At 59.3% G+C, this 24,573-nt stretch overlaps 1 protein-coding gene across 1 annotated transcript in view; it reads left to right on the top strand.

Annotated features, from left to right (window-relative positions):
- CDC42BPB (CDC42 binding protein kinase beta) overlaps positions 1 to 18,314 on the top strand; it is a gene marked incomplete at both ends in the record, with an annotated part of 113,308 nt that extends 94,994 nt beyond the window's left edge. Inside the window, 16 exons of the mRNA XM_080707347.1 lie at positions 1,952 to 2,038; positions 3,454 to 3,531; positions 5,450 to 5,555; positions 5,957 to 6,093; positions 6,302 to 6,441; positions 7,899 to 7,980; positions 8,985 to 9,201; positions 9,533 to 9,595; positions 10,137 to 10,733; positions 13,240 to 13,337; positions 13,421 to 13,505; positions 13,595 to 13,712; positions 13,793 to 13,910; positions 14,524 to 14,626; positions 14,705 to 14,775; positions 18,183 to 18,314. Of these exons, the coding sequence (XP_080563473.1) occupies positions 1,952 to 2,038; positions 3,454 to 3,531; positions 5,450 to 5,555; positions 5,957 to 6,093; positions 6,302 to 6,441; positions 7,899 to 7,980; positions 8,985 to 9,201; positions 9,533 to 9,595; positions 10,137 to 10,733; positions 13,240 to 13,337; positions 13,421 to 13,505; positions 13,595 to 13,712; positions 13,793 to 13,910; positions 14,524 to 14,626; positions 14,705 to 14,775; positions 18,183 to 18,314 (2,232 nt within the window). The remainder of the gene's footprint in view (positions 1 to 1,951; positions 2,039 to 3,453; positions 3,532 to 5,449; positions 5,556 to 5,956; positions 6,094 to 6,301; positions 6,442 to 7,898; positions 7,981 to 8,984; positions 9,202 to 9,532; positions 9,596 to 10,136; positions 10,734 to 13,239; positions 13,338 to 13,420; positions 13,506 to 13,594; positions 13,713 to 13,792; positions 13,911 to 14,523; positions 14,627 to 14,704; positions 14,776 to 18,182) is intronic.
- Between the last annotated feature and the right edge of the window lie 6,259 nt (positions 18,315 to 24,573).

Genomic DNA, 24,573 nt, shown 5'->3' with positions numbered 1-24,573 from the left:
ATTTTGAAACAGAGTCTCACTAGGTTGCTGGGGCTGGCCACAAACGTACATTCCTCCAGCAGTGCCCAGCTGCTCCTCAGAGTGCAGGGCGGGCCGTCTCCTGCCCGCCCCGCTGCTGTGAGTCCCAGCAGCACTCCAGGAAGAGTACAGTCATCCCTCTTCCTGCCACAGTAAGGTGAAGCCTAGCTTCTGGAAGCCACTTGAAGTGTGTGCAAAGTTGGAACAATGAGAGCAGGTTCCCATAACTGAGTTGAGGAGCCTGCTGTGTTGGTTTTCTGGCTTTTTTTCTTTTTCCTCGGTACTGCGGACGGCCCCCAGGGGCATTCTACCTCCGAGCTACGTCCTTAGCCCCGTACTCATTCTTCATTTTGAAACGGGTTCACTAAGTGGTGAAGGGCCTCACTACTCAGTAGCTGAGGCTGGCTGCGAACCTGTGATCTTTCTATCTTAGCCGCCCACGTACTGGGATTACAAGTGTGAGCCACCAAACCTGGCAGTTTTCTGGCTTTTTATTTAGAAAGTGTTGAACTTACAAAAAGTGGAGACCCATGTACTGTGCGCGTGTATGCACGCCTCCCCTTCCTTCCTTCCCTCCTCGGGAAGGCGTGGGGCCTGAGAGTCCCCTGGGCGCCCCTTGCTCTCGCCTCGTGGAGCATGCTCCCCGCTGGCGCGTCATGTGGGCCAGTCGTTGCCGCCCCGTGTGTGTGCACCAGGCCCCGCTCCTCCTTGCCGGAGTCTCCTGTGTCAGCCTTCTGCGGAGGAAGCAGTGCCTGGCTCTCACCAGCAGCAAGCAGCATCCTACTCTTCCCGAGCTTGCATCCTTTTGATGAATTAACCAACTAAATTAAACCAGGGGGTTTAAATGGCCAAAATTCAATTCCTCAACGCTCTCGTTCCTCTCCTAGTAGTCACCTCTTAACTGCTCTGGTGGTTCTCATTTATGGAAGACAGTTGCTTACATCCTTGTAGCCTGGTTGATTATCTAATTGATCCAGCCTTTCCCTCGTGAATGTCTATACAAATTCTAAACCTGCACACAGCACGTGTGTGAGTGCACTACCTTCCCGTCGAGTGTGGCGGGCTGACCGCGCTGTTGGAAGGTGACTATCTGATGTGGACATTGGGAGCCAGCGGTGGACCGCCCTCTCGGGCCTCCCCGGCTCCTCCCAGTATTTGGACACTCACCACATTCGGGCTCCGCTGTGGCCTGGAGTGGCCTCAGCATCACTTGGGAGACGGTGCTGTCCCTTTGGGGCTCCTGCCATGTGGGAGGAGACACCGCGGGCAGCGGAAGCGCGTGCACCTGCATACAGGCCCGTGGGCTGTTGGTGTGAGAATTGCTTCTGGGTCCTGTAGAGGTTGAGAAGCATCTGGATAGTTGGTCTGAGGACCGTCAGTTCTGCATAGAAATTGCTTTTTATTTTTACTTTCTTGTGGTGCTAGTGATTCAACCCAGGGGCATTTTACCTCTGAGTTGCACCCCCACCCCTAGTTATTTTTTTATTTGCAAGCAGGGTCTCGCTAAGTTGATGCAAGCTTCACTGAGTTGCTGAACCTGGCTTTCAACCTGTGATTCTCCTGTCTCGCCTCCCAAGTACTGGGATTATAGTCACGCGCCATCACACCTGGCTAAAAATTAGTCATGATGAAGTCAAAGGGTTGACCCTTCCCAGGTCCTGCCTTTGAATAGCCAGGAGGGGAAGGTGGTGGGGGTGGGCGGCGGGGCCTCACGATAAGGAAAGGGGGCAGGGGCACCTGGCCCTCAGAGTAGCAGTATCTTGCCAGGCTCCACTTGGCCTCACAGCCCCCAGCAGCCTTAGAGCACCCCGGGCAGCGGTCCTCGGGGAAGGCGGGTGTCTGGGAGTGAAGCGGGGACTCCCGACAAGGCCAGGGCAGCCGGGCCCCAGTGGAGTGCCCATTTCAAGTAAGAACTCTGTCTTTCTTTTCACAGACCAACTCAGCTGGTGAGCAAGAAACACAAGCTCCAAAGACAGAAATGTCCCCGTCGGTCTCTGCGGCAGCAAGTTCAGAGCAGGAGGTAAGGTGGTGGCCCTGTTGGTGCTCCCCAGGCCTCAGGCCACCCGTCCAGGGGCACACGTCCTGCTGCTGTGAGCGGCCACCACCTCCACGCCAGGCTGCCATCTGGTCCCCGCGCAACTTGTAGCAGGAACACCTTGGGGTCCCTCAGCTGGTGGGCGAGGATTTGCCACATGGCTCAACGACCCAGCCAATTAAAGTGCAGCATGTCAGCCAGGCGTGGTGGCGCACGCTTGTAATCCTAGCACTTGGGAGGCTGAGACAGGAGGCCTGCAGGTTCGCAGCCAGCCTCAGCTACTCAATGAGGCCCTCTGCAACTTAGTAAGACCCTGTTTGAAAATAAAGAATGAACGCCAGGCGTGGTGGCGCACGCTTGTAATCCCCGCACTTGGGAGGCGGAGACAGGAGGATCGTGCAGGTTTGAAGCCAGCTTCGCTGGTTTAAGAGACCCTGTTTCCAAATTAAAAAAATATAAAAAGTAGGACTGGGAGTGTAGCCCGGAGGTAGAAGGGTTTTCAGGAACCCCAGTACCCCCCCCAAATAATAATAATAAATAAATACAATAAAATTTAAAAATAAAAAATGAGCTGGGCATGGTTGCGCACGCTTGTAATCCATCATTTGGGAGGCTGAGACCAGAGGATCATGGTTCGTGAACAGCCTCAGCTACTTAGGGAGGCCCTTAGCAACTCAGTGAGACCTTGTTTGAAAAATAAAAAGACTAGCCGGCGTGGTGCTGTATGCTTGTAATCCCAGCACTTGGGAGGTTGAGAGAATTGCACAGTTTTGAAGCCAGGCTCAGCTACTTAGTGAGGCTCTCAGTAACTGAGACCCTGTTTCCAATAAAAAATATAAAATAGGTCTGGGAGTATAGCCAGTATAGCCTGGAGATAGAAAAGCCCCTGGGTTCTACCCTTAGTACCGCAAAAAAAAAAAAAAAAAAGAAAAGAAAAAGACTAAAACATAGGGCTGGCATGTAGCTCGGAGGTAGAATGCTCCTGGGTTCCATCCCACTGCAAATAATAATAATAAATATATAAATAAAGAATGAACCAGGGTGTGATGGCACACACTGGTATCCTAGTACTTGGGAGGCTGAGACAGGAGGATCACAGATTCGAAGCCAGCCTTGGCAACTTAGCAAGACCCTGTTAAGAAATAAAATAAAATCAGGCTTGGGGCATAACTTGGAGGTAGAATGCCTCTGCGTTCAATTCCTGGGACCCTCCCCATAGAAAAAGAATAAAAAGACAGGGCTGGAGAGTGTAGTAAAATGCCCAAGTTCAATCCCTAGTACCCCCCCGCCCCCCGAGTGTGAGTTATTGATGATTCTAGGGAGGAATGATGGCAGCGGGCGCGGTGTCTGAGAGTGGTGCCTGCACACCGCGCGCTCACCTCTTCCCGCTTGTCTCCCAGGACCTGTCTCGGCCCCCGCAGAGGCCGCCTGCTGTGCCGCTGCCAGCCACGCCGGCCCTCGCCCTGGCCGGGCCAAAGGTAGGCCCTTGCTCGTCATCTGGCACCATCTTGGTTTTAGAAAATTACCTACTCTTGTGCACACTTAGTAGCCTCTTGTATGTTGGTGACTGCTGACAGCGTGCAGCCCAGCGCCGGCGTTGTCCTCATCACGCCAGAGCCGCGTAAACTTGCTTCAGCTGAAGGTTTTCCTGGAGCGGTCTCCTCGTCCCCTTCCCCACTCCCCAGCCCCGTCCGTCTCCACGTCCAGTTCCATCTCCAAACTTATTTTTATGTATGTCTGGACTTGGTTTGTCCATGTGGTTCATCTACAAACCATGTGGTTTGTAGATGAAGGTTTTCCCCAGCATACCAAGCTTCTACGCTGACTACCCCATCAGAAGCGCATTTCGGAGGCGGGGACCTGGAGCTCAGCTCTCCCTCGTTCCGCCTGCCGACTCGGGGCTCTGCAGCCAGTCCCGGCTCTTGCAGAGGGATGTCAGTGCAAGGCGAGTGTGGCAGCGCATGCCTGCAACCCCAGCACTGGGAGGCTGAGACAGGAGGGTGGCAGGTCCTGGCCAGGCGCGGTGGCGCACGCTTGTAGTCCAGCATTCAGGAGAAGGAGACTGGAGGATCGTGGTTCGCGAACAGCCTCAGCTACTTAGTGAAGCCCTTGCAACTCAGTGAGACCCTGTTTCAAAAATAAAAAGACTAAAAAATAGGGCCGGGGGTGTAGCTCAGAGGTACAATGCCCCTGGGTTCTGTCCCCAATGTTGCAAAACAAAACAAAAAGAATGAAAAAAAGATAGCAAGTTCTACAGTGAGACCCTCTGCAACTCAGTGAGACCCTGTTTCAAATAAAGAATAAAAAAGAGGAGTGAGGGTTGAGCTTAGGGGTAGAATGCCCCTGATTTCAATTCCCAGTACCACACAACCAAAATATAATAAAATATAAGTAAATAATAAATGTGAGTCGGCACAGATTCCAAGACTCCCAGATGTGTCCAGATGCTGGGCAAGGTGTACAGCCCGTGGACCTGCAGTAGGGCTTCTGTTTTGTTTACTGTCACCCTGGACTCTGGTTCCAGCTACAGGGAAGCAGCTAGGTCTTACTTGAGAGTAGTCAACGCTTTGGCTTGGCACTTGGGTCCTTGCAGAGCCAGGGACTGGCGAGAGGCCCGCTATTCTGTGAGCACCTGGCCCCTAGCAGCTCTGCAAGGGTGTACTGTGTGTCAGTGGTAGCCGAGCCCTGCCTCCTCCCTGTCCCCTCTGGACCCCAGCCTCTCCTGGGGCCATCCCTGGGTGTGCACAGGCCTCCCCGCTGCTTCCTGAACGGCCCGTGGCCCTACCTGGGCTTCACGCGCCGCCCGCTCGTGCCCAGCGCATTCACACGTGTCCTTCCTCATTGGCTGTAGCCCTGGCCTTTCTGTCCTCCTGGCAGGAAGCAGTGGGCCTTTTTCCTCATGTACATGTGCTACTGTTGGTGCAGTGTGGTTACGCACAGTGGCACACAGTGCACACATTATTGCTGCACCCCTCTGTGCCTGCTCCCACCCACAGCAACGGTCTCCCTGGGCTTTGCCATTAGGAACAGGCTGCTGCAGTCAACTTGTTGCATCTGTCTGCGTCACAGGCCCAGTCTGCTCCCAGAGCCAGGGGGCTGGTCTCTGGAGACAAGGAGGCAGCTGCCTCTGGAGCGCCAGGTGCGCCCTGCAGCACTGCAGCCGGGCCCAACTCCCCGGGTGGCCAGACCTAGAGGGAAGCCCTGAGGATCTGGGCTCTGGCTTGAGCTCGGGGGCTCTGGCCACAGCCCTCGTCAGCCATCAAGGAGCGCGTATGGAGAGAAGTGGCGTGTCTCCGCTTTTCACACCGTGTGGGGCTGTGGAAGCGCGTCACGAGCGTATTGATGCGCCCCTTCTCCACGCCTGGCCACTTGACACTTCCCCATGTTCTCCTGCAGCCAAAAGCCCATCAGTTCAGCATGAAGTCCTTCTCCAGCCCCACCCAGTGCAGCCACTGCACCTCACTCATGGTCGGACTGATCCGCCAGGGCTACGCCTGTGAGGGTGAGTATTGGCCGCGCTACCAGAGGCCATTGTGTGACCTTGACACCCCTGCTGTGCTAAGCACAGCCAAAGGCAAACGTGGCTAAAGTGAGTTGTTTAAGGCAGTTCATTTTTTATTTTTATAAACACTGAGTAAGGTCTGTTGAAATCCTGAGTCCCTTCTGCACCCACAGTGTGAGCTGTGGCAGGTGACCGTGTCATCTGTTGAGAATTCTAAGATTTAATGTCCATGGCTGGTTGGAAGTGCTCTATACAAATGTTGAAAATTCATTCTGGGGCTTTTTGGGGATGGCACTAGGTCTTAGCGGTACGGGTAGCTCTTGGCGTGTCCCAGGGCGGGGTGCTCCACAGTGGTTCCGGTTCGCCAGCAGCACGCTGAGGGTTGGGCTTCTCTCTTCTAGTGTGCGCATTTGCCTGCCACGTGTCCTGCAAAGACAGCGCTCCTCAGGTGTGCCCCATACCTCCTGAGCAGTCCAAGAGGCCTCTCGGTGTGGACGTGCAGAGAGGAATAGGAACGGCCTACAAAGGTTACGTCAAGGTAGGCAGGGTGTGAGCTCATCTTGTGCCCCAAAGTTAAGTGGCATTGCAGACCACTGACGTGCGTGTCCGCTGCAGCTCAGGGCCCTTCCACCAGACACAGGCGCAAACAGCAGGAGCGGCCTGCAAGTGAGGCCTCGAGGCCTGGCAGCCTCCTCTTCTGTCACAGGGGAGCTCCAGCCAGTCACGTGGTCACTGTTCTCCTGCAGGTCCCAAAGCCCACAGGGGTGAAGAAGGGCTGGCAGCGGGCCTTTGCAGTGGTCTGCGACTGCAAGCTCTTTCTATACGACCTGCCTGAGGGGAAGTCCACCCAGCCTGGGGTTGTCGCCAGCCAGGTCCTGGACCTCAGGTTCGTTTCCGCAGCACTGTCCTCGTTCTGTGAATTGTGTTCCATATTTATTTATCTTTAGCCAAAATGAGTTTGCTGCTGGGTGATCATAAATGCCCTTTATACTTCACCTCCTCAAGTGTTGCACAGTTTCAAATCCAAGTAAAAGCCTTAGTTATTAACTTAAAGTACGTGTTACGGCTTTCCTGCTTTGAGTTATTTTTGCTTTAAAGAGTTTTCCAAGCTAGGCGTGGTGCGCACGCTTGTCATCCTAGCATTCGGGAGGCTGAGACCGGAGGATCGTGGTTCGTGGACAGCCTCAGCTACTTAGTGAGGCCCTCCGCAACTCAGTGAGACCCTGTTTCGAAATAAAGAATACAAATTAAGGCAGGAGGTGTAGCTCGGAGGTTGAATGCCCCTGTGTTCCATCCCCAGACCCGCAAATAAGTAAATAAATAAAAAGTTTTCCAAATAGGCACGTAAAGCTACATGCCTAAGAATAAGCAGAAAATATCCCAGAGAAAAACTGCCCAGACTGGGGCAGCCTGTGCTGCTTTATTTTTTTTTATTTTTTTTTTATTTTTATTTTTTTTAGTGGCACTGGGGATTGAACTCAGGGGCATTCTACCTCTGAGCTACACCCCCAGCTCTTTTGATTTTTTGCTTGGAAAAAAGGGTCTCATTAGATTGCTGAGAATCTTGCTACATTACCGAGGCTGGCTGTGAACCTGTGGCCCTCCTGTTCCAGCCTCTCGTGCACTGGGATTGCAGAGCCAGCTGTAGCGTACGCCTCTTAGATGCCTTGGCAAGTCCTGGAGGGCGGGGCTCTGTGTGGCCGTAAGCTTTGCCCCTTGACACTGTCTCTTCTCAGACGCGCACACAGAGCAGGCAGGGTCTCTGCGCCCTCCACACTTCCTGTCGCGGTTGCTCCTCCGACCCTCCATCTCCCCACCTGTGGGATGGGGTGGGGATCACCGCTGACAGCAGAGGATTATAGGGCTGTGCTTGGCATGGGGCCTGGCATGCAGAAGCGCTGGCACTGCTCCTGCGGGACCCCACATGCTTAGGGCACCTCTCCTATTCTTGTCTGTGCACCATGGAGATGATGGGCACCTGGGCTGGGGGCCTCGGCTCCAGCCTTGGTTCTTAGGAGCAGGAGTCCCGGGCAGGTGCCCACAGGACCCAGGGGAGTCAGAGCTGCTCGGCGGCCCTCCACGTCCATCCCCAGCCAGGCGCCGGCTCCTCTTTTCACAAGTGGTTAGTGAGTGACCACCTGACTATACCAAGCAAGGCCAGGCCGTGTCACTGCGGTGGCGTCTGCTTCTCTGGGACAGCGTGACGGCATAGGTCAGGGCCAGCTCTTACCCCAGCTCTCCCCGACCCCTGAGGCTTGAGCACGAGTCTCGTGGTTGTGTGCTGGTGTGAGTGTGTGCTAGCTCAGGTCTTTCCTAGAGCTCTGAGTGTGTCTTTCTTACCAGAGACGAGGAGTTTTCGGTGAGCTCGGTCTTGGCCTCAGATGTCATCCACGCCACACGCCGAGACATTCCGTGCATATTCAGGGTATGAGTTTTTCTGACTTTTCCCTACTTCTTAGAGACCATCTATAATCATTTGAGAAGTCACATAGTTAAAACACAGCAATTCTCCCAAGTATCTCACTGTGCCGTAGCAGGCAGAGTGGTGCCCGGGACCGCCAGCCTCACTGAGCAGCAGCCCCTCCCCACACAGCGGCGCCTCAGGAGCGTCCCTGGGCCCGCCCGGACCCCACACTTCGCTCGCCCCCGCTCACTGTGTCCGAATGCTTCTACCTGGTCTGGCTCTTGCCCTTCCCCCCGGCCTCAGCACCGTGGAGCCTCAGGCCACTATTCCTCATCCTCTCAGCAAACTGAAAATCTGAGCCAACCTGGGAGCTGGAGCCTCCTTCTTGAATTAGCATTAGCCACTGTGACCTTAGGAAACTTCCAGAAGATTGTGGATCAGAGAGAGAATTCTCCAATCCTCAGCCCACCCTCCAAACCGGGAATTTTTATAAACAGCCAAATTTTGGCTGACCACAAAACTAAGTTGCAGTCATTTGTTACTAAGTCAGGTTCCTATTCAGAAGCACCCTTGTGAGCAGTACTGAAAATTACCACCACAGCACACCCCGGTGACCGTCACTGTGTGGCTACCGAAGCCTTGGGCTTCCTCACAAGCACTTGGCGACGGGAAGCGGGGTTTGGGTGGCATTGTCTTTGTTTGAGACGCTGGCTTCCTTGGACACATTCTGAGAGCGGCTTTTTAAGTATGATAAACTTATTCAAGAAAGCAATCTTAAAATGGACAGCTGCTTTTCACAAGAGTTAACTAAATCTGACCGGGAAGGGACTTCCCAGGACTGTTTACGGCCACACCCTTCCTGTTGGGCAGCTGAGAAGCTCCTGGAGGGCAGCACACAGAGACAGGAAGTTGGGCCCCAGCCCCACAATAACTCTCTGGGAAGTGCGACCTTCCCGCCTGTGACCTCGGGCTCAGTGGCACTTGTGCGACCCAGCGGCTGACTGCTCCTGTGTTCTCTCCTGAAGGTGACAGCCTCTCTCTTGAGTTCACCTGCTAAGACCAGCTCACTGCTCATTCTGACAGAGAATGAGAATGAGAAGAGGAAATGGGTTGGAATTCTGGAAGGACTGCAGTCTATCCTCCATAAAAACCGGCTGAGGAACCAGGTGGTGCATGTCCCGCAGGAAGCCTACGACAGCTCGCTGCCGCTCATCAAGGCCGTCCTCACAGCGGCCATCGTGGGTACGGCCCGGCAGGCTCTGAGAAGGCAGAGTAGCCCCAGTGCTCATGAAGCAACCTAAGAGTTCACAGAACAGGACCGCCAGCGAGTCTCCACCGTGTGTGTAGACAGCAAAGCGGTGTGGGGTCTGGTGGGGCATGCCTTATAATCCAGTACTTGGGAGGCTGAGAAATAATCACAGTTTGAGGATGGCCTCAACAACTTAGACCCTATTTCAAAATAAAATTAAAAAGGACTAGGGGGTGTAGCTCAGAGGTAGATCGCCCCTGGGTTAAATCGCAAGTACCAAAATAATGCAAATGGTGGTTCACAAGATGGACTTGTTTCCCCCAGATGGAGACAGAATTGCTGTTGGCCTGGAAGAAGGGCTTTACATCATAGAGCTCACCCGGGACGGTGAGTAGCAGGGGCTCCTTCCAGCTGCCGTGGTATGCAGAGGGGTGTCAGCGGGACCTGAGGGGACACGTTCACTGACGAGTGCGTCAGTCACCGTCAAGGCGGAGGCGGGAGGGACGGAAGGACAACCTATATCCTCACCGCAGGCGCTCAGCCTCCTCTGCTGAGCGTCCCCTGGTGCCTTAGGGCCTGGTGATGCGGCGGGGAGTTGTAGCATCGTTGAGTTCTTGGAGGAGTGCAGGGAGGGGCTGGGGCAAGGATCCCTGGCTCCTCTTTCCGTGGAGCCTGGGCCACCATGGCAGTCCGCCTGCTAAGTTCTGCGGGTTGCAGAGTGGGGGTGTGGAGTGGGGATCCCGAGCCAGGAGGTCTCGGTTCGTTGACCCATGAGGGGCAGTGTTGAAGGGTCCGAGTGAGGTTGCGGGCGCTCTGTGGCATGGGTGCCTTTGCCTCCAAGGCTGGGGCGGGGGGCTGGCCGCGGGGGAGGTGTGGGGAGGCCCTGGGGGCCAGAGCGTGAAACCTCGGTGCTCCTTGGCCCACGCAGTGATCGTCCGCGCCGCCGACTGTAAGAAGGTGTACCAGATCGAGCTCGCGCCCAAAGAGAAGATCATCATCCTCCTCTGTGGCCGGAACCACCACGTGCACCTCTGTCCCTGGTCTTCCTTCGACGGAGCAGAGGGCAACTTTGATATCAAGCTTCCAGAAACAAAGGGCTGCCAGCTCATAGCGACTGGCACGCTGAGGAAGAGCCCGGCCACCTGCCTGTTTGTGGCCGTGAAGCGCCTGGTCCTCTGCTACGAGATCCAGAGAACTAAGCCTTTCCACCGGAAGCTCAGCGAGCTGGTGGCTCCCGGGCACGTGCAGTGGATGGCCGTGTTCAAGGACAGGCTCTGTGTTGGCTACCCTTCTGGGTTCTCTCTGTTGAGCATCCAGGGGGACGGGCAGCCTCTGGACCTGGTAAATCCCGCTGACCCCTCGCTTGCGTTCCTCTCGCAGCAGTCTTTCGATGCCCTCTGTGCTGTGGAGCTCAGAAGCGAGGAGTACCTGCTCTGCTTCAGCCACATGGGACTGTACGTGGACCCTCGAGGCCGGAGGTCACGCGCGCAGGAGCTCATGTGGCCTGCGGCTCCTGTCGCCTGTAGTATGTATATGTCTCTGTTGCCATACCCTGTTGCGCTTCACGTCGGTTGGCGTGTGTCCTCTTGTGCTCTGGTTTGTGTCCCAGGCCCTAACAGTCTGCAGGAGTCCCTGCGGCGGCGAGGTGGCACAGGGCTCTGCTGGCCGGCCAGCCTGCCCGCCTCCCATGGCAGAGCCCTGGCGACGGCCCGGGGCGAGGAACAGACGCGGAGGAAGGTCTGCGTGCTCTGCGAGAGGCGCTGCTCAGAACCTGGGCTCAACGCCACGGGAGCAGCCCAAGGGCTCGGTGGCCAGAAAAGAGGCAGCTCTGGCATCTGGGGCACCGGCCCTTGGGGACTAGTGTTTTCAGGAGTGGGGAGCTGTTCGAGGCAGGTGACGGGTAAGGCTGGCACTGGGGCGGGCACCCGTCCCGGGGGCCATGGGGCTGGTTGCCAGCCTGCCCTCTCACCTCTTTTAAAGGCCTTGAGCCTTGAAATGCCTCGTGGCGCACCATCTCAGCAGCAGGCCGGCCGCTCCGGGTCCCCAGGGCAGCCGTCAGGATGCGGCCGAGGCTGGGGTGCCGGCAGGGTAGGCGCCGTCTTCTCTCGAGTGACCTAAGCCTTGTCTGCCTTGCTGCTGGTCTTCCACGCTGGCAGCAAGCCTGGCGCTGGGTCCAGAGCTGGGTTGTGGTGGGCAGCGCCTCACCCATTCAGGTGCGGGAGCTGCAGGTGGGCGAGGGGATCGCCGGCCAGCCCAGGTGGGCCTGAGGGAAGGGATCAGCCGCTGCCTGGCCCCGTCCCTGGTCTCCTCTCCTCCTGGCTGCAGTGCAGGGCTGCAGAGCACACAGGATCATGGGGTCCTTTCCTCTAGAGCTTGTCTTTCCCAGAGTTTAAGCTAGAGAAGACCCAGCCCACTACACTCGGTGTTTTGTGAGCCTGGCCACACGGGACCAGCATGGGCTTCCGCTGTTCCTGCGCCTCCGCCTTTGTGTCTCGAGGTCTGGGCTCTGCCCCGTGCAGATGCCAGGGAACTTCAGAGCTGGTAAAAACTTTCAGGAAGGAGAAACGCCTGTTCAGAACCGTGTGCTTGGCACTTTCTGCATGTGGCCATCTCTCAGGGCAGACGTTACCCGCCTGTCTTACAGAGGAGGAGGTGGGGTCCAGGGCCAGCTTTTGCGAGGAGGGTACATGATCTCATCCCAGTACTTAGGAGACTGAGTCAGGAGGAACGCAGGTGTGAGGCCAGCCTCAGCGACTTTAGCAAAGCCATTATTTTCAAAATAAAAAATGAAAGGCCTGGGAGGAGGAGTATAGCTCAGAGCTACGTAGAGTGCCCCTCAGTTCATTCCTCAGTACCACACCCCTAAAAAGAGGCTCCCCACACTGCCTGGCACTGCACTCCTAAGGAGCGTGGTGACCAGGCCTCGCCACCGTGTCCGCCTCCCAAGCCCCATCCATTTTCTGTTTCACACTCAAAAGAAAGATGCAGACCTCATAGGCTGGCTGGAGCCGAGTGTCCTTCATCTGCTCAGCGTGGCTACAGAGACTCACTTGACCCAGGACCCTACAGGCTTCAGAGCTAAGCTTGGACCTCACGGCCTGGCCCCAGGCGCTCTGCACTCCTCGAGCGCTCTGCCCCCCCCCTCGAGCGCTCTGCCTCCCAAGCACTATGCTCTGGGAGCCAATACCCAGAAGCTGGCAAGGACGAGGTTGTGCACGGCAGTGGCCAGGTGTGCAGCCTGTGGCAAGTGGCCAGGAGGTAGACAGCCAGCACTCTGTTGGGGCACACAGATGGGTTCACTGCTGTCCTCACTGGGCTAGAGGGGTCCTGTCACTTTATGTGCCGGGGTCACCGGCCCCGCTGGCACACAGGCCAGTTGTCACAACCTCGTAGAGGAAGATCCCGGCACCCACAATGCAGTGTCCTTGCATGCCCATGCTCAGGGCAGACCAGCAGAGGGATGCCACGTGCTGGAAGGCCCGCCCCCGGAGCCGGCGTCGCTCAGGGGTGTGGAGCTGAGCAGCAGTCTGGCAGCACGGCCTGAAGCACTCGCCCATAAACCGTACTTCTGGGCCTTCGTCCACCAGCGCTGAGCCGTCAGCCCCTCCCTGAGCCTCCAGAGTGCTGAGCCTGCAATGGTCATCTCGTATAAGAGCTAAATGTAAAAACAAATTTGAGCCAGGCATGGTGGGCACGCTCATAATCCCAGACCTGGGAGCCAGACAGGAGGATCGCAGGTTTGCAGCCAGCCTCAGCTACTTAGCCCTCCGCCACTCAGACCCTTTTTCAAAATAAAGAATAAAAAACAGGGCTGGAGTGTAGCCTAGAGGTAAAATGCTCCTAGGTTCCATGCCCAGGACCGCAAAACAACAACAAACTGGAAATCGTCTTCAACCCTGTACCATGGTGCTTAAGATGTTCGGGTACACTTTTAAGCGGCCCTGTGCGCGTGGCCTTGATGGAAACTGGCTGTGGGTGGGCGCAGGCGCCTCACAGGGCGGGGCCTCCACTCACCTCTCCTTCTGCGCCAGGTTGCAGCCCCTCCCACGTCACTGTGTACAGCGAGTACGGCGTGGACGTCTTTGATGTGCGCACCATGGAGTGGGTGCAGACCATTGGCCTGCGGAGGGTAAGGCGGCGTGGCCTTGCGGTGCGCCAGGGGCCTGTCTGCCTGCCTGCGTCCACACACAACTGTCACTGTTCCCCACGCAGATAAGACCGTTGAACTCCGATGGCAGCCTCAACCTCCTCGGCTGCGAGCCTCCACGCCTCATCTACTTCAAAAGCAAGTCCTCAGGTGAGGCCGGCGCGGCGGCGGGCGGTCGCCACAGGATCCGTGGCTGCGCCGCGCCGCGCCACAGCGGGTGACCGTGCCCTCTGCCGCAGGAGCGGTGCTCAACGTGCCCGACACCTCGGACGGCAGCAGGAAGCAGATGCTCCGCACCCGGAGCAAGCGGCGCTTTGTCTTCAAGGTCCCGGAGGAGGAGCGACTGCAGCAGCGGCGGTGAGGGTGGCAAGGGTGTCTGCGGCGGGAGGGCGGCTGGCGGCGACGCGCTCCTGAGCGACCAGTGTTTCCTTCCCCAGGGAGATGCTCAGAGACCCCGAACTGAGGTCCAGAATGATATCCAACCCGACCAACTTCAACCACGTGGCCCACATGGGCCCCGGCGACGGGCTGCAAGTGCTCATGGACCTGCCTCTGGTGCGTCGGCTGGGTGCCGTCCTGTGCGACAGCTGGCCTGGGGACTCGCGAGGCAGGCCTGCCTCCGCCTAGCAGGGACAGGGTGGCTCTGCCTCGGCCCTCCCTCCCGTGTGGGCATCTGGGTTGGTGGACTCCTCGGTGTCCCTTAGGACACCAGCTTTCAGAGGATCATTTCTAACTTAGCAGTGAGTGGGTGACATTTTTCTTGATTTTAAACATGTCTTCTAGCTGGGCGCGGTGGCGCACGCCTGTAATCCCAGCACTCGGGAGGCTGACACAGGAGGATCGCAGGTTCACGGCCAGCCTCGGCTGCTTAGTGAGCCCTCTGCAACTTAGTGAGACCCTGTTTCAAAATAAAGAATAAAATATAGGGCTGGTGGGGGGTAGCTTGGAGGTAGAATGCCCCTGGGTTTAATTCCCAGTACCACAAAAAAATAAACATGTCTTCTGTAGGACTTGCTGAAACTGCTGTTAGTTCTTAACTAGAACTGACAGAAGGCCACAGTCTGGCGGCCTCTGGCCCTGTGCTCCTGCCGGTTGTGGTGGACCCACCGCCGGTGCTGGGCCCGCGTGGCTATGCGCAGCGCCCCTGACCTGTGGCTCTCTCCCCCAGAGTGCTGCGCCTGCCTCCCAGGAGGAAAGGCCGGGGCCCGGCCCCTCAGGCCTGGCTCGGCAGCCCCCAAGCAGGAGCAAGCCCTACATCTCCTGGCCATCAGGTACTGAGCGGTGCGGCACAGCGGAGCGGGGGCCTCCCCACACGCTCTTCCCAGGTGAAAACTCTGCTTGCCTCGCAGGCGGCCCGGAGCCCGGAGGGACCGTGCCTCTGAGGAGCATGTCCGACCCTGACCAGGACTTCGACAAGGAGGTATGGCCGCCCCCCAGCGTGTGGGGGGCATGTGCGGGGCTGGCGGGGAGGGGGAGCTGCAGACCAGAGTCCTGGGCGGGCCTGAGCCCTCAGCCAGGCTCGCCACACCTGAGGACGCACCGCATCCCCGCAGGGTCAGCACCACACAGCCCCGGCCAGGGCACACACATCTGGATGCACCCCGGAGCCCGGCCAGCTTCTCCCAGAAGCTCCTCTCCTGGGCTTTTCTGCTGGCCCTTTGTCCTGCGTGTGATACATTGTGATACAGGGGCAGTGTCTTTCTGGAGGACCTTCCTCTCTGGCCTCCGCTCCCGCCTCTCCTCTGTCCCCTGGTGTCTGGGCTGGGCAGCAACATGCAGGTGCGCTTTGAGGCCGCATCGCTGCCTGCCTCGGTTTCCCTGGTGTGGCAAGGGCCGAGAACACAGATGAGTGGAGTGGGAGGCATCCCGTGTGCCCCAGCAGAGGCGGCGTCTGAGTTGCTGCTGGTCGGCACCCTCTCCTGTGCGGAGCGGCCACCTCTTCCTGTGACGCCCTTTCTCCTCGCAGCTCCTCGAGGGCCGCAGGAATCCATGTGCAATGTGGTTTTCAGTCTTCAGTCCTTTTTCCAGAATCACGAGTCAAAATTATCTTTTAAGGATAGCCTGTTCTGTGGCCGGTCTCAGCTACTTAGTGAGGCACTCTACAATTTACTGAGCCCATTTCAAAAATAAAGACCAAAAAAATGGGCTGGAGGTGCAGCTCAGAGGCAGAATGCCCCTGGTTCCGGCCCCAGGACGCCAGACCAGGCCGTGAGCGGTGGTGATGCGCAGCCATCGCCTCTGCCTTCACGAGCGCTGCTGTCAGGGCACGCCCAGCTGCCAGCCTCCCACGGCCCTGTAGACCCCTGGGCCCGTGTAAGGGCCTTTGTGCACAGACGGGCGCGGGCTGGCGGTGTCCGGCTCTCGCTTTGCGTAGTCTTTGCGTCTGCACTCGCTAGCATGTAGGGTGCTCCGGACAGTCAGCACTGTGTTCCCGTCTTCTGCTGGTGGCTGGCCCGCCGACTCTCCTGCTCTGCCGAGTGTGCTGCTTAAAGGTGGCACAGGTATTTAGTGCCTGCCCTGGCTTTTGGGTGTGTACCTAGACGTAGAAAAGCTACATCACATGGTAACTGTTCATCTTTTTTGTGGTGAGGATGGAACCCAGGGCATTCTACTCAAGATCTACACCCCCAGCCCTATTTTCTAGTCTTTATTTTTGAAGCAGGGTCCACTAAGTTGTTGAGGGCCTCGCTAAGTGGCTGAGGCTGGCCTTGAACCTGCGATCCTCCTGTCTCAGCCTCCCAAGGACTGGGATGACAAGTGTGGCCATGATGCCTGGCTGTGTTTGCTTTTTGAGGACCTGCCACATTGTTGTAGTGTGTGTGAGGGCTCTGATCTCTTCACCCCCAGTGCTTGGTTCCCTTTGGATAGCCATCCTGGTGAGTGTGAGTCGTACTCGACTGTGGTTTGATTTGCATTTCCCTGGTGCTGGTGGTGGGACTCGGTTCATAATCTTGGTGACCAAGCGTGTGCCTCTTGGAGAGATGTCTGTGTCTCTTCTCTGCTCACCTCCCCGCTTGGCTGCTGGGGACCAAGCCTGGCTTCACACATGGCTAGGTAGGCGCTTTTCCTCTGCGTTACGCCGTCGGTCCCATGGCCTTTTTTTTGAGTTGTAGTACTGGGGATTGGACTCAGGGGCATTCTGCCTCTGAGCTAAACCCCCAGCCCTGGTTTTTTTTTTTTTTTTTTTTTTTTTTTTTTTTTTTTTTTTTTTTGGTGGTACTGGGGGTGGAACACAGAGGCTTTCTACCTCTGGGCTACACTCCCAGACCTATTTTATATTTTATTTGAAAACAGGGTCTCACTAAATTGCTGAGTGCCTCACTAAGTAGCTGAGGCTGGCTTCGAACCTGTGCGATCCTCCTGTCTCAGCCTCCCAAGCGCGGGGATTGCAAGTGTGCGCCACCACACCTGGCTCTTTTGTTTGTGTTTTAAATTTGAAACAGGGTCAGAGTTGCTGAGACTGGCCTTGAACCTGCGATCCCCCTGTCTCAACATCTCAAGTACTGGGATTAGGGGTATTCTACCTCCCAGCTACACTCCCAGCCCTTTTTTCTTTATTTTGAAACAGGGCCTCACTGAGCTGCAGAGGGCCTCACTGATTAGCTGAGGCCGTCCACGAACTGTGATCCTCCTGTCTCAGCCTCCCAAATGCTGGGATTACAAGCATGTGCCACCACGCCCAACTTCTGTTTTATTTTCTTTATGCAGATGTTTTTGTATTACTGAAAAAAATATATGTATGTATATGTATGTGTGTGTGTGTGTGTGTGTGTGTGTGTGTGTGTGTGTGTGTGTATATATATATATATATATATATATTGGTGGTGCTGGGGTTTCTGGAAGCCCTTCTACTTCGGGGCTACACTCCCAGACCTAATTTTATATTTTTATTTGGAAACAAGGTCCCCTAAGCCAGCGCACGAGGCTGGCTTCGAACCTGCGCGATCCTCCTGTCTCCGCCTCCCAAGCGCGGGGATTACAAGCGTGCGCCACCACGCCCGGCTACTGAAAAAATATTAAGCACATTTAATTAAAAATGTGTGTTTGATGCTAAATTGAAACCAGGGGCGTTCTACTGCCAAGATAAACCCTCACCCCTATTTTTTATTTGGAAACACAGCTTCACCACTAAGTGGCTGAAGCTGGCTTTGAAACTTTCATCTTCTTGCTTGAGCCTCCCAACTACTGGAATTGACATATGTACCACTGTGTGTGTGTGTGTGTGTGTGTGTGTGTGTGTGTGTGTGTGTGTGTGTGTGGTGTTGGGGATGGAATCCAGAGGCCTTCTACTTTCAGGCTATAGGCTATACTCTCAGACTTATTTTCTATTGTATTTGGAAACAGGGTCTCACTAAGTTGCTGAGAGCCTCACCCAGTAGCTGAGGCTGGCTTCGAACCTGCGCCATCCTCCTGTCTCAGCCTCCTAAGTGCTGGGATTCTAAGTGTGCGTCACCATGCCCAGCTTCTTTGGTTTCTTTTTTTTCTTTTTTGGTACTTCAAGCTACACCCCTAGCCCTATCTTTTAGTCTTTATAAGTAGGAGAGGCTGGCCGAGAGCCTGCGCGATCCTCCTGTCTCAGCCTCCCAGGCACTGGGCCACAGGCGTGCACCCGGCAGAAGGCGGCGTGTCTGTGACTGGGCCGCGTGGCTGCGGGCCCTGCTTCCTCACGCGGAGCCTCTTCTCCGTCATAGCCAAGTTGCACGGAGCCCTGTTGAGGCGGGCGGGCTTGGGCGCCGAGCAGCTGCAGTGTTCTCCTGAGTAGTGGCACCGCCTCCCTCCACCTGCAGGCCGGGCTGTGCTCACGTGTGCCCCTCTTTGCCTTGACAGCCTGACTCGGATTCCACCAAACACTCAACTCCCTCCAACAGCTCCAACCCCAGCGGCCCCCCGAGCCCCAACTCACCCCACCGGAGCCAGCTCCCCCTCGAGGGCCTGGAGCAGCCAGCCTGCGACGCCTGAGGCCACAGCACATCGCGGGGCAGGGCCGCCGGCAGGCAGTGCCAAGACCGAGCGGACCTCCAGTGTTGTCAAGGAAATGTAGAAGCAGCTTGTAGATACGGAGATGAAGAGAATCTTTATTATAATGATCAGTCTCACGCCACGTGCTTCGTGGCAGTAGACCAGATCTGTTTTTCTGCACAGCCGCGAGGCGACACTTCCGTTTGCACATGAAGGACCACCACACACCTCTTCCCACCACGCCAGCGGGAGGCGCAGCCCCAGGGGCATCACGGGAAGGCGCTCATTCCCAGCAGCACTGGACAGGAGAGTGGAGGCTCGTTTACCGCTCAAGTCATCCAGCATGGTCAGCGAAATCCTCTGCTGGTCGACCACCAGTCATGCACAGAGGCCCGGGACCACAGACGCTGTGCCCCCGCGTGGGCTAGGCCAATCTGGGCCACAGCCACCAGGTGTTGCCAGCACCTGCTGCTGTGAAGGGGCTGGCATGGCCTCCTGCCATGAGCAGCCCTGGCGATGCCTGAGCCCGGGTCCTCGGGCGGAGCGGAGGCAGCGCAGGGAGCCGCTAGCAGGCGGCGGGCCCTTCCCTTCCCCTCCCGCCCCGCATGGAGCCCCGTGATTAGTAGCCCGAGTGGATCGTGTAGGCAGCTGGCACACTTCTGCACACCGGCCCCGCCTAACCTCGCCCCTCCTCGTGTCCTGTGTTGGTGACCGGGTCTGTGGCCCTGAAGGCCCGTGGCTAGTTGGGGCAGCAGAAAGCTCATCCTTAGCTGCGGGGGGCTTCCTGCCTCCCGCCGCTGCCGAGCCCCGCGGTCACCCAGCACCTGCCTGCCTCTCCTGCCTCCCGGCCCACACCACTGGCACCTGCTGGAGGTTCTGGTTTTTACTTTTTTAATGTAAGTCTGAGTCTTTGTAATTATTGAATCGTGAGAACATTTTTGAACAATTTACCTGTCAATAAAGCAAAAGACGACCTGACAGTGTTGATGTCGCCCCCAGTGCCCAGGCTCCTGGGCAGCGGGAGGGGCCATCTGGCCGGGTGAGGAGCCAGGCTTTGCGCCCAAGAGCCCTGGCAAGGCCGCCAGGGCCTGCTTGGAGGGACAGCACCCATGTGTGCACCCCACCCAAAAAGTGGAGCCCGCCCGCACGTGGTCCCCCAGGGGTGAGCTGGGTTGCTGCCCACTGGCTTGTCCGAGGGTGGCAAGAGCAGTTCAGGAAGCGGCCAGCTGGGCAATGGGCAGGGATGGTTTCTGCAAGGCGTCAGCTTGGCCGTGACATGATCCGCAGCCCCACAGCTGGGGTCCTGCTCCCCGTCTGCCACACTGGCCGGTGGGTCTGCCCAGCCCAGCCCAGCCCAGGGCACCCAGGCCAAAGGAGGCTCCACCACCAGGAAGTGCCATGGCAGGTTCTGGGGCAGGGCATCAGCCCCAAGGCCCTGCCCAGGGAGTTCGCATCCACGGACTCCCACTTGCCCGGCTTAGCACAGCTGACCTGGGGAGGAGCAGCATTCCTCCTACCTGCCTTGAAAGGCGTGGCGTGGGGCCGGCGGTGGCCAAGGCTCAGACCTCCCCAGAGCCCTTGGCTGGGATAATGGCTGAAAGTCCAGAAGCTCAGCACCCGGCCTGGCATTTGGGCTGAGAGGCCGGACCTCGCCTGGCGTGAGGACCGGGAACAGAGAGGCCAAGATGCTGCACTCGGCCAGTGTGAAGACACAGGCCGCTGTAGTAAAGGTTTCCCAGTGTCGGTGGAACGCCACGGGACACCATGGGTGTGAGTCACAGCTGCCCAGCGCGAGGGCGTGCCAGAGGGGCCGGGCCCACAGGAGGGCTCGCAGCAGTGTGTGCAAGCCCCTGCCCGTGTGCCTGGTCGTGTGCGTACGCGCGCACACTACGATCCACCGCCCCACTGTGGCCCGACTGCCCCAGGTCAGAGCTGCCCTTGGTGGGGATGGGGGAGGCCACCTGAGTGGTGGGTGTCCCGAGGTGGTGATGACCAAGAGGGAGTCACCAGTCAGGCGTGGTGGCATGGGCCTGTAATCCCAGTCCCCGGGAGGGAGTCAGGAGGACTGCAGGTTCAAGGCTAGCCTTAGCAACTCAGACTCTATTTCAAAATAAAACAGGGCTGGGGTGTAGCTCAGAGGTAGAATGGCCCTGCGTGGGTTCAATCCCCAGTACCACCAAAATGGAGTCACTCCTATCAGGCCCTAATTTAAAAAAAAATAAAGCCAGGAAGTTATGGAGGAAAGGCTCCTATCAAAAGACTGTGGACCCTTGCACAGGGGCTGCCACCACCTTATGCAGAAATACTTATGTGAAGGCACCTGGCCGGTAGCTGTCCCTTGTCACCAGGCGCCACCTTCTCACCCATCTCGCCGCAGGCTGATGCTCCAGGAGCTGGCGCAATCCTACTGTGGCCTCAGGACCCCTCGCCTGGCCCTCCTGCAGCGCCCAGGGCTGCTGCGCCCCCACCAGGCGCAGTGCCCCATGCAAGCAGGCTCCGCACATCCTGCTGGGATCTGGGTCCCCAGCTGCGGCTGGGGGCGCAGAAGCGCTGGCGTCGAGCCCCTTCCTCTCAGGTGCCCCTCCTCTCAGGCTGGCTACCGGTTCTTTGGTAGCGGCTGCAGACTGACTTTGGGACGAGCTTCGGTTAACGCCATCTAAAGGACCTCACTTCCCTTTGGGGCTGTAAGAGGCTTCCCTCTCTTCTGGCATGCCCCTTCTTGCACAAAGCCACTCTTCTGAGTACCCAGATCTCACAGAGTCAGGCCTGCAGACATGTCCTCTGGCGCATTCTTTGGCTCTGGGTACCCAAGTCCTGGGGTCACAGGCGTGGCTGGGCCAGCGTGCAGGCTTTAGTAATCTGTTGGGTCTGCACGCCTCACTGGAAACGGGCATGTTTATTTAGGTTCCACTTCAGTTATGTGCATCTATACACGATCGGGCCTCTTTACCTTTCTATTTGTTTCTGGAAATTTCCCAGGCGCAAAAATAATCTACGCAGCGAGCATGGGACGGCCGGTTAAGAGCCAGCAGGGCGGCTACCATCCTCTGTGAAACTAACCTCCTATGTGACAATTACCTGGTCACAGACAAGCAAGATGACCGCTAGGTCACCTCCAGCAAAAGACGATTCCCCGGCAGCTTGGAAACCTTTGTCACAGGTCCAGTAAACAGATAAAGACTGCCCGCCAAGCAGAGTCCTGTGCCAGGCCCACCCGTGAAGCAAAATGCTGCCCAGACCCTTGGCTCAGGAGTCTGGCCAGGCCTACAGAATCTACTTTGCTCTTGGCACATGCTTGTATTCCCAGCATTTGGGAGGCAGAGAACAGGATCGTGGTTCGCGGACAGCCTCAGCTACTTAGGCCCTTCACAACTCAGTGAGACGCTGTTTCAAAAACTAAAAAGACTAAAAAATAGGGCTGGGGGTGTAGCTTGGAGGTAGAATGCCCCTAGGCTCCATCCCCAGTACTGCAAAAAAAAAAAAAATTCATACAAAACAAAAAAAATGGGACCCTAAAATGCTTTTGTGGGGGGGCGGGTACCCGGGATTCAATTCAGGTGTTCTACTTCTGAGGCACACCCAGCCCTAATTGTTTTTTATTTGGAAACGGTCGCACTAGGTTACATAGGGCCTTGCCAAGCTGCTGAGGCTGGCCTTGAACTTGAGTCTTCCTGCCTCAGCTTCCCAAGCACTGGATCCCAAGTGAGGCTGCCAGCCTGGCGGCCAAAACTCCTGGAGCCGTGAAGAAGGCCACGCTCCAGGGACGCCCAGCTGGCCACGGTACTGTGGTCTTTTTTTTTTCCTAATCACTGGAAAAGATACTTATTTTCTCTCTTTCTTTGTGGTGCCGGGGATTGAGCTCGGGCATTCCGCCTCTGAGCTGCACCCCCAGCCTTGATGAAAAAGAGGAATATGAAATGTGTGAGGCTCAAAATGGAATCTCGTGGAGCCCTGCCCGCAATAAAAAGGAGCGGCCATCGGCAGGCCTGCCAGCACTGCTCCTGGGGCGGCCAGCCCTGCTCGGCGTCCTTCCGAGGGGCGCGGCTCTTGGAGTCCTCGGAAGGCCTGAATGGCCGCAGCAGGGCGCCCACTGCGAAGCTCCGCCACCACCGGCGGGGCTCCGGCTCTGCGCTCGCTCCTGGGGGAGGGCGCCACCTGGGGGAGGGCGCGCGGTCCTCGGCTCACAAGGCGGGCAGCTTCCTCACGGGCCCTTACCATCACCCCCAAGTGCGGCGGCAGCAGCGCGGGCGGCGCCGGGCGGAGTGCACACGTCCTGTTTATTGGGCGGCCCGGGGTCGGGGGTCGGGGGTCGGGGGTCGGGGAGGGGGCGGCGCGGTCAGGCCTCGGTCTCCGCGGAGAAGAGCGGGTTCGCGAAGTAGCTGAGGGCCGCGCCGCTGTCCACCTTCGGGGCCGCGCCGGGCGGCTCGCCGGGCTGCAGGGGCGCGGCGTCAGGGGCTGCCCGGCCCGGCCCGCCCCCCGACCCCGCCCCCGCCCCGCCCCCGCCCTCGCCCCCGCCCTCGCTCACCCGCCGCTCCGAGCTCGCCGCGTCGAACGCCGGGTTGCAGAAGCCCAGGGGCGTCTCCGCGGGCGCGGGCGGGCGCCGGGTCCACCTGGGGGCGGCGCAGTGAGCCGAGGCGCCCGCGCCCCCCGCCGCCCGCGTACCCGAGCCGCCCGCGTACCCGAGCCGCCCGCGTACCCGAGCCGCCCGCGTACCCGAGCCGCCCGCGTACCCGAGCCGCCCCGCGTACCCGAGCCGCCCGCGTACCTGAGCCGCCCGCGCCCCCCGCCGCCCGCGTACCCGAGCCGCCCGCGTACCCGAGCCGCCCGCGTACCCGAGCCGCCCCGCGTACCCGAGCCGCCCGCGTACCTGACCCGCCCGCGTACCTGACCCGCCCGCGCCCCCCGCCGCCCGCGTACCCGAGCCGCCCGCGTACCCGAGCCGCCCGCGTACCCGAGCCGCCCGCGTACCCGACCCGCCCGCGTACCCGAGCCGCCCGCGTACCCGAGCCGCCCCGCGTACCCGACCCGCCCGCGTACCCGACCCGCCCGCGCCCCCCGCCGCCCGCGTACCCGAGCCGCCCGCGTACCCGAGCCGCCCGCGTACCTGAGCCGCCCCGCGCGGCGCAGCAGCAGCAGCAGCAGCGCCCCCAGCAGCGCCCCGAGCAGCAGCAGCGCGGCCGCCACGCCGCCCGCCAGCCCCGCGCCGGCGCCCGCCTGCGCCTGCCCCTCCGCCGGGCCGCCCGTCGCCGCGCCGGACTCCCGCAGCGCGGCCGCCAGCACGCCCAGAGCCGCGCCTGCGGGGAGCGAGGAGCGAGGCTCAGCGCTGCGGGCCGGGGGGGGGGGAGGGAAGGAAGGAGGGAAGGAGGGGAGGAAGGAGGGGGGGAGGAAGGAGGGAGGGAGGCGGGCCGGGTACCGTGCACCGCCGCGTCCTCCACCAGGGCCCGGGCCAGCCTTCCCGCGGCGCCGGCCTCCGCGCCGGCCTCCACCAGCACCACCTGGACCTCCGCGCCGGGCGCGCGCACCCTGGACACGGCGGCCCGCAGCCCCTGGAACGCGGGCTGGGGACACGGCGCGGTCAGCGGGCGGCGCGAGGCCCCGCGCCCCCCGTCCCCGCGCTCCCCGTCCCCGGTCCCCGCGCCCCCCCGTCCCCCCGTCCCCGCGCCCCCCGGTCCCCGCGCCCCCGTCCCCGCGCCCCCCGGTCCCCGCGTCCCCGTCCCCGCGCCCCCCGGTCCCCGCGCCCCCCGTCCCCGCGTCCCCCGTCCCCCGTCCCCGCGCCCGCCTCACCAGGCCCAGGAAGGCGTCCCGCAGCCGCGCGCGGTACCGCTCCAGGTCGAAGGCCGGGCCGGGGCTCAGCGACACGATGGCGCCTGCAACGAGCGGGGTCAGGGCCGGCGGGGCGCGGGGCGCGGGGCGCGGCGGGGCGGGCGGGGCGCGGCGGGGCGGGCGGGCGGGCGGGCGGCTCACCGCACAGCTCGCAGCAGTGGCCCTCGGGCCGGAGCGCGTCTCGGCAGGCGGCCGGGGGGCAGCGGCCTCCGCGGGGCTGCAGCAGCGCGGCGCACACCCAGGGCAGCGTCTGCGGGGGCGGGGACGGTGGGCGGGGCTGTGGCGGGCGGGGCGGGTGGAGCGGCCTCGGGGCGGGGCTGTGGTGGGCGGGGCTGTGGCGGGCGGGGCGGGTGGAGCGGCCTCGGGGCGGGGCTGTGGCGGGCGGGGCGGCCGCAGGGTCCCGGCCGCGCTCACCTCCGCGTCGCCGCACACGCAG

The sequence above is a fragment of the Muscardinus avellanarius genome, assembly GCF_963383645.1.
Source record: "Muscardinus avellanarius genome assembly, chromosome: 12".
In the NCBI taxonomy this organism is placed as follows: domain Eukaryota; kingdom Metazoa; phylum Chordata; class Mammalia; order Rodentia; family Gliridae; genus Muscardinus; species Muscardinus avellanarius.
This window is presented reverse-complemented; position numbering and strand designations above follow the sequence as displayed.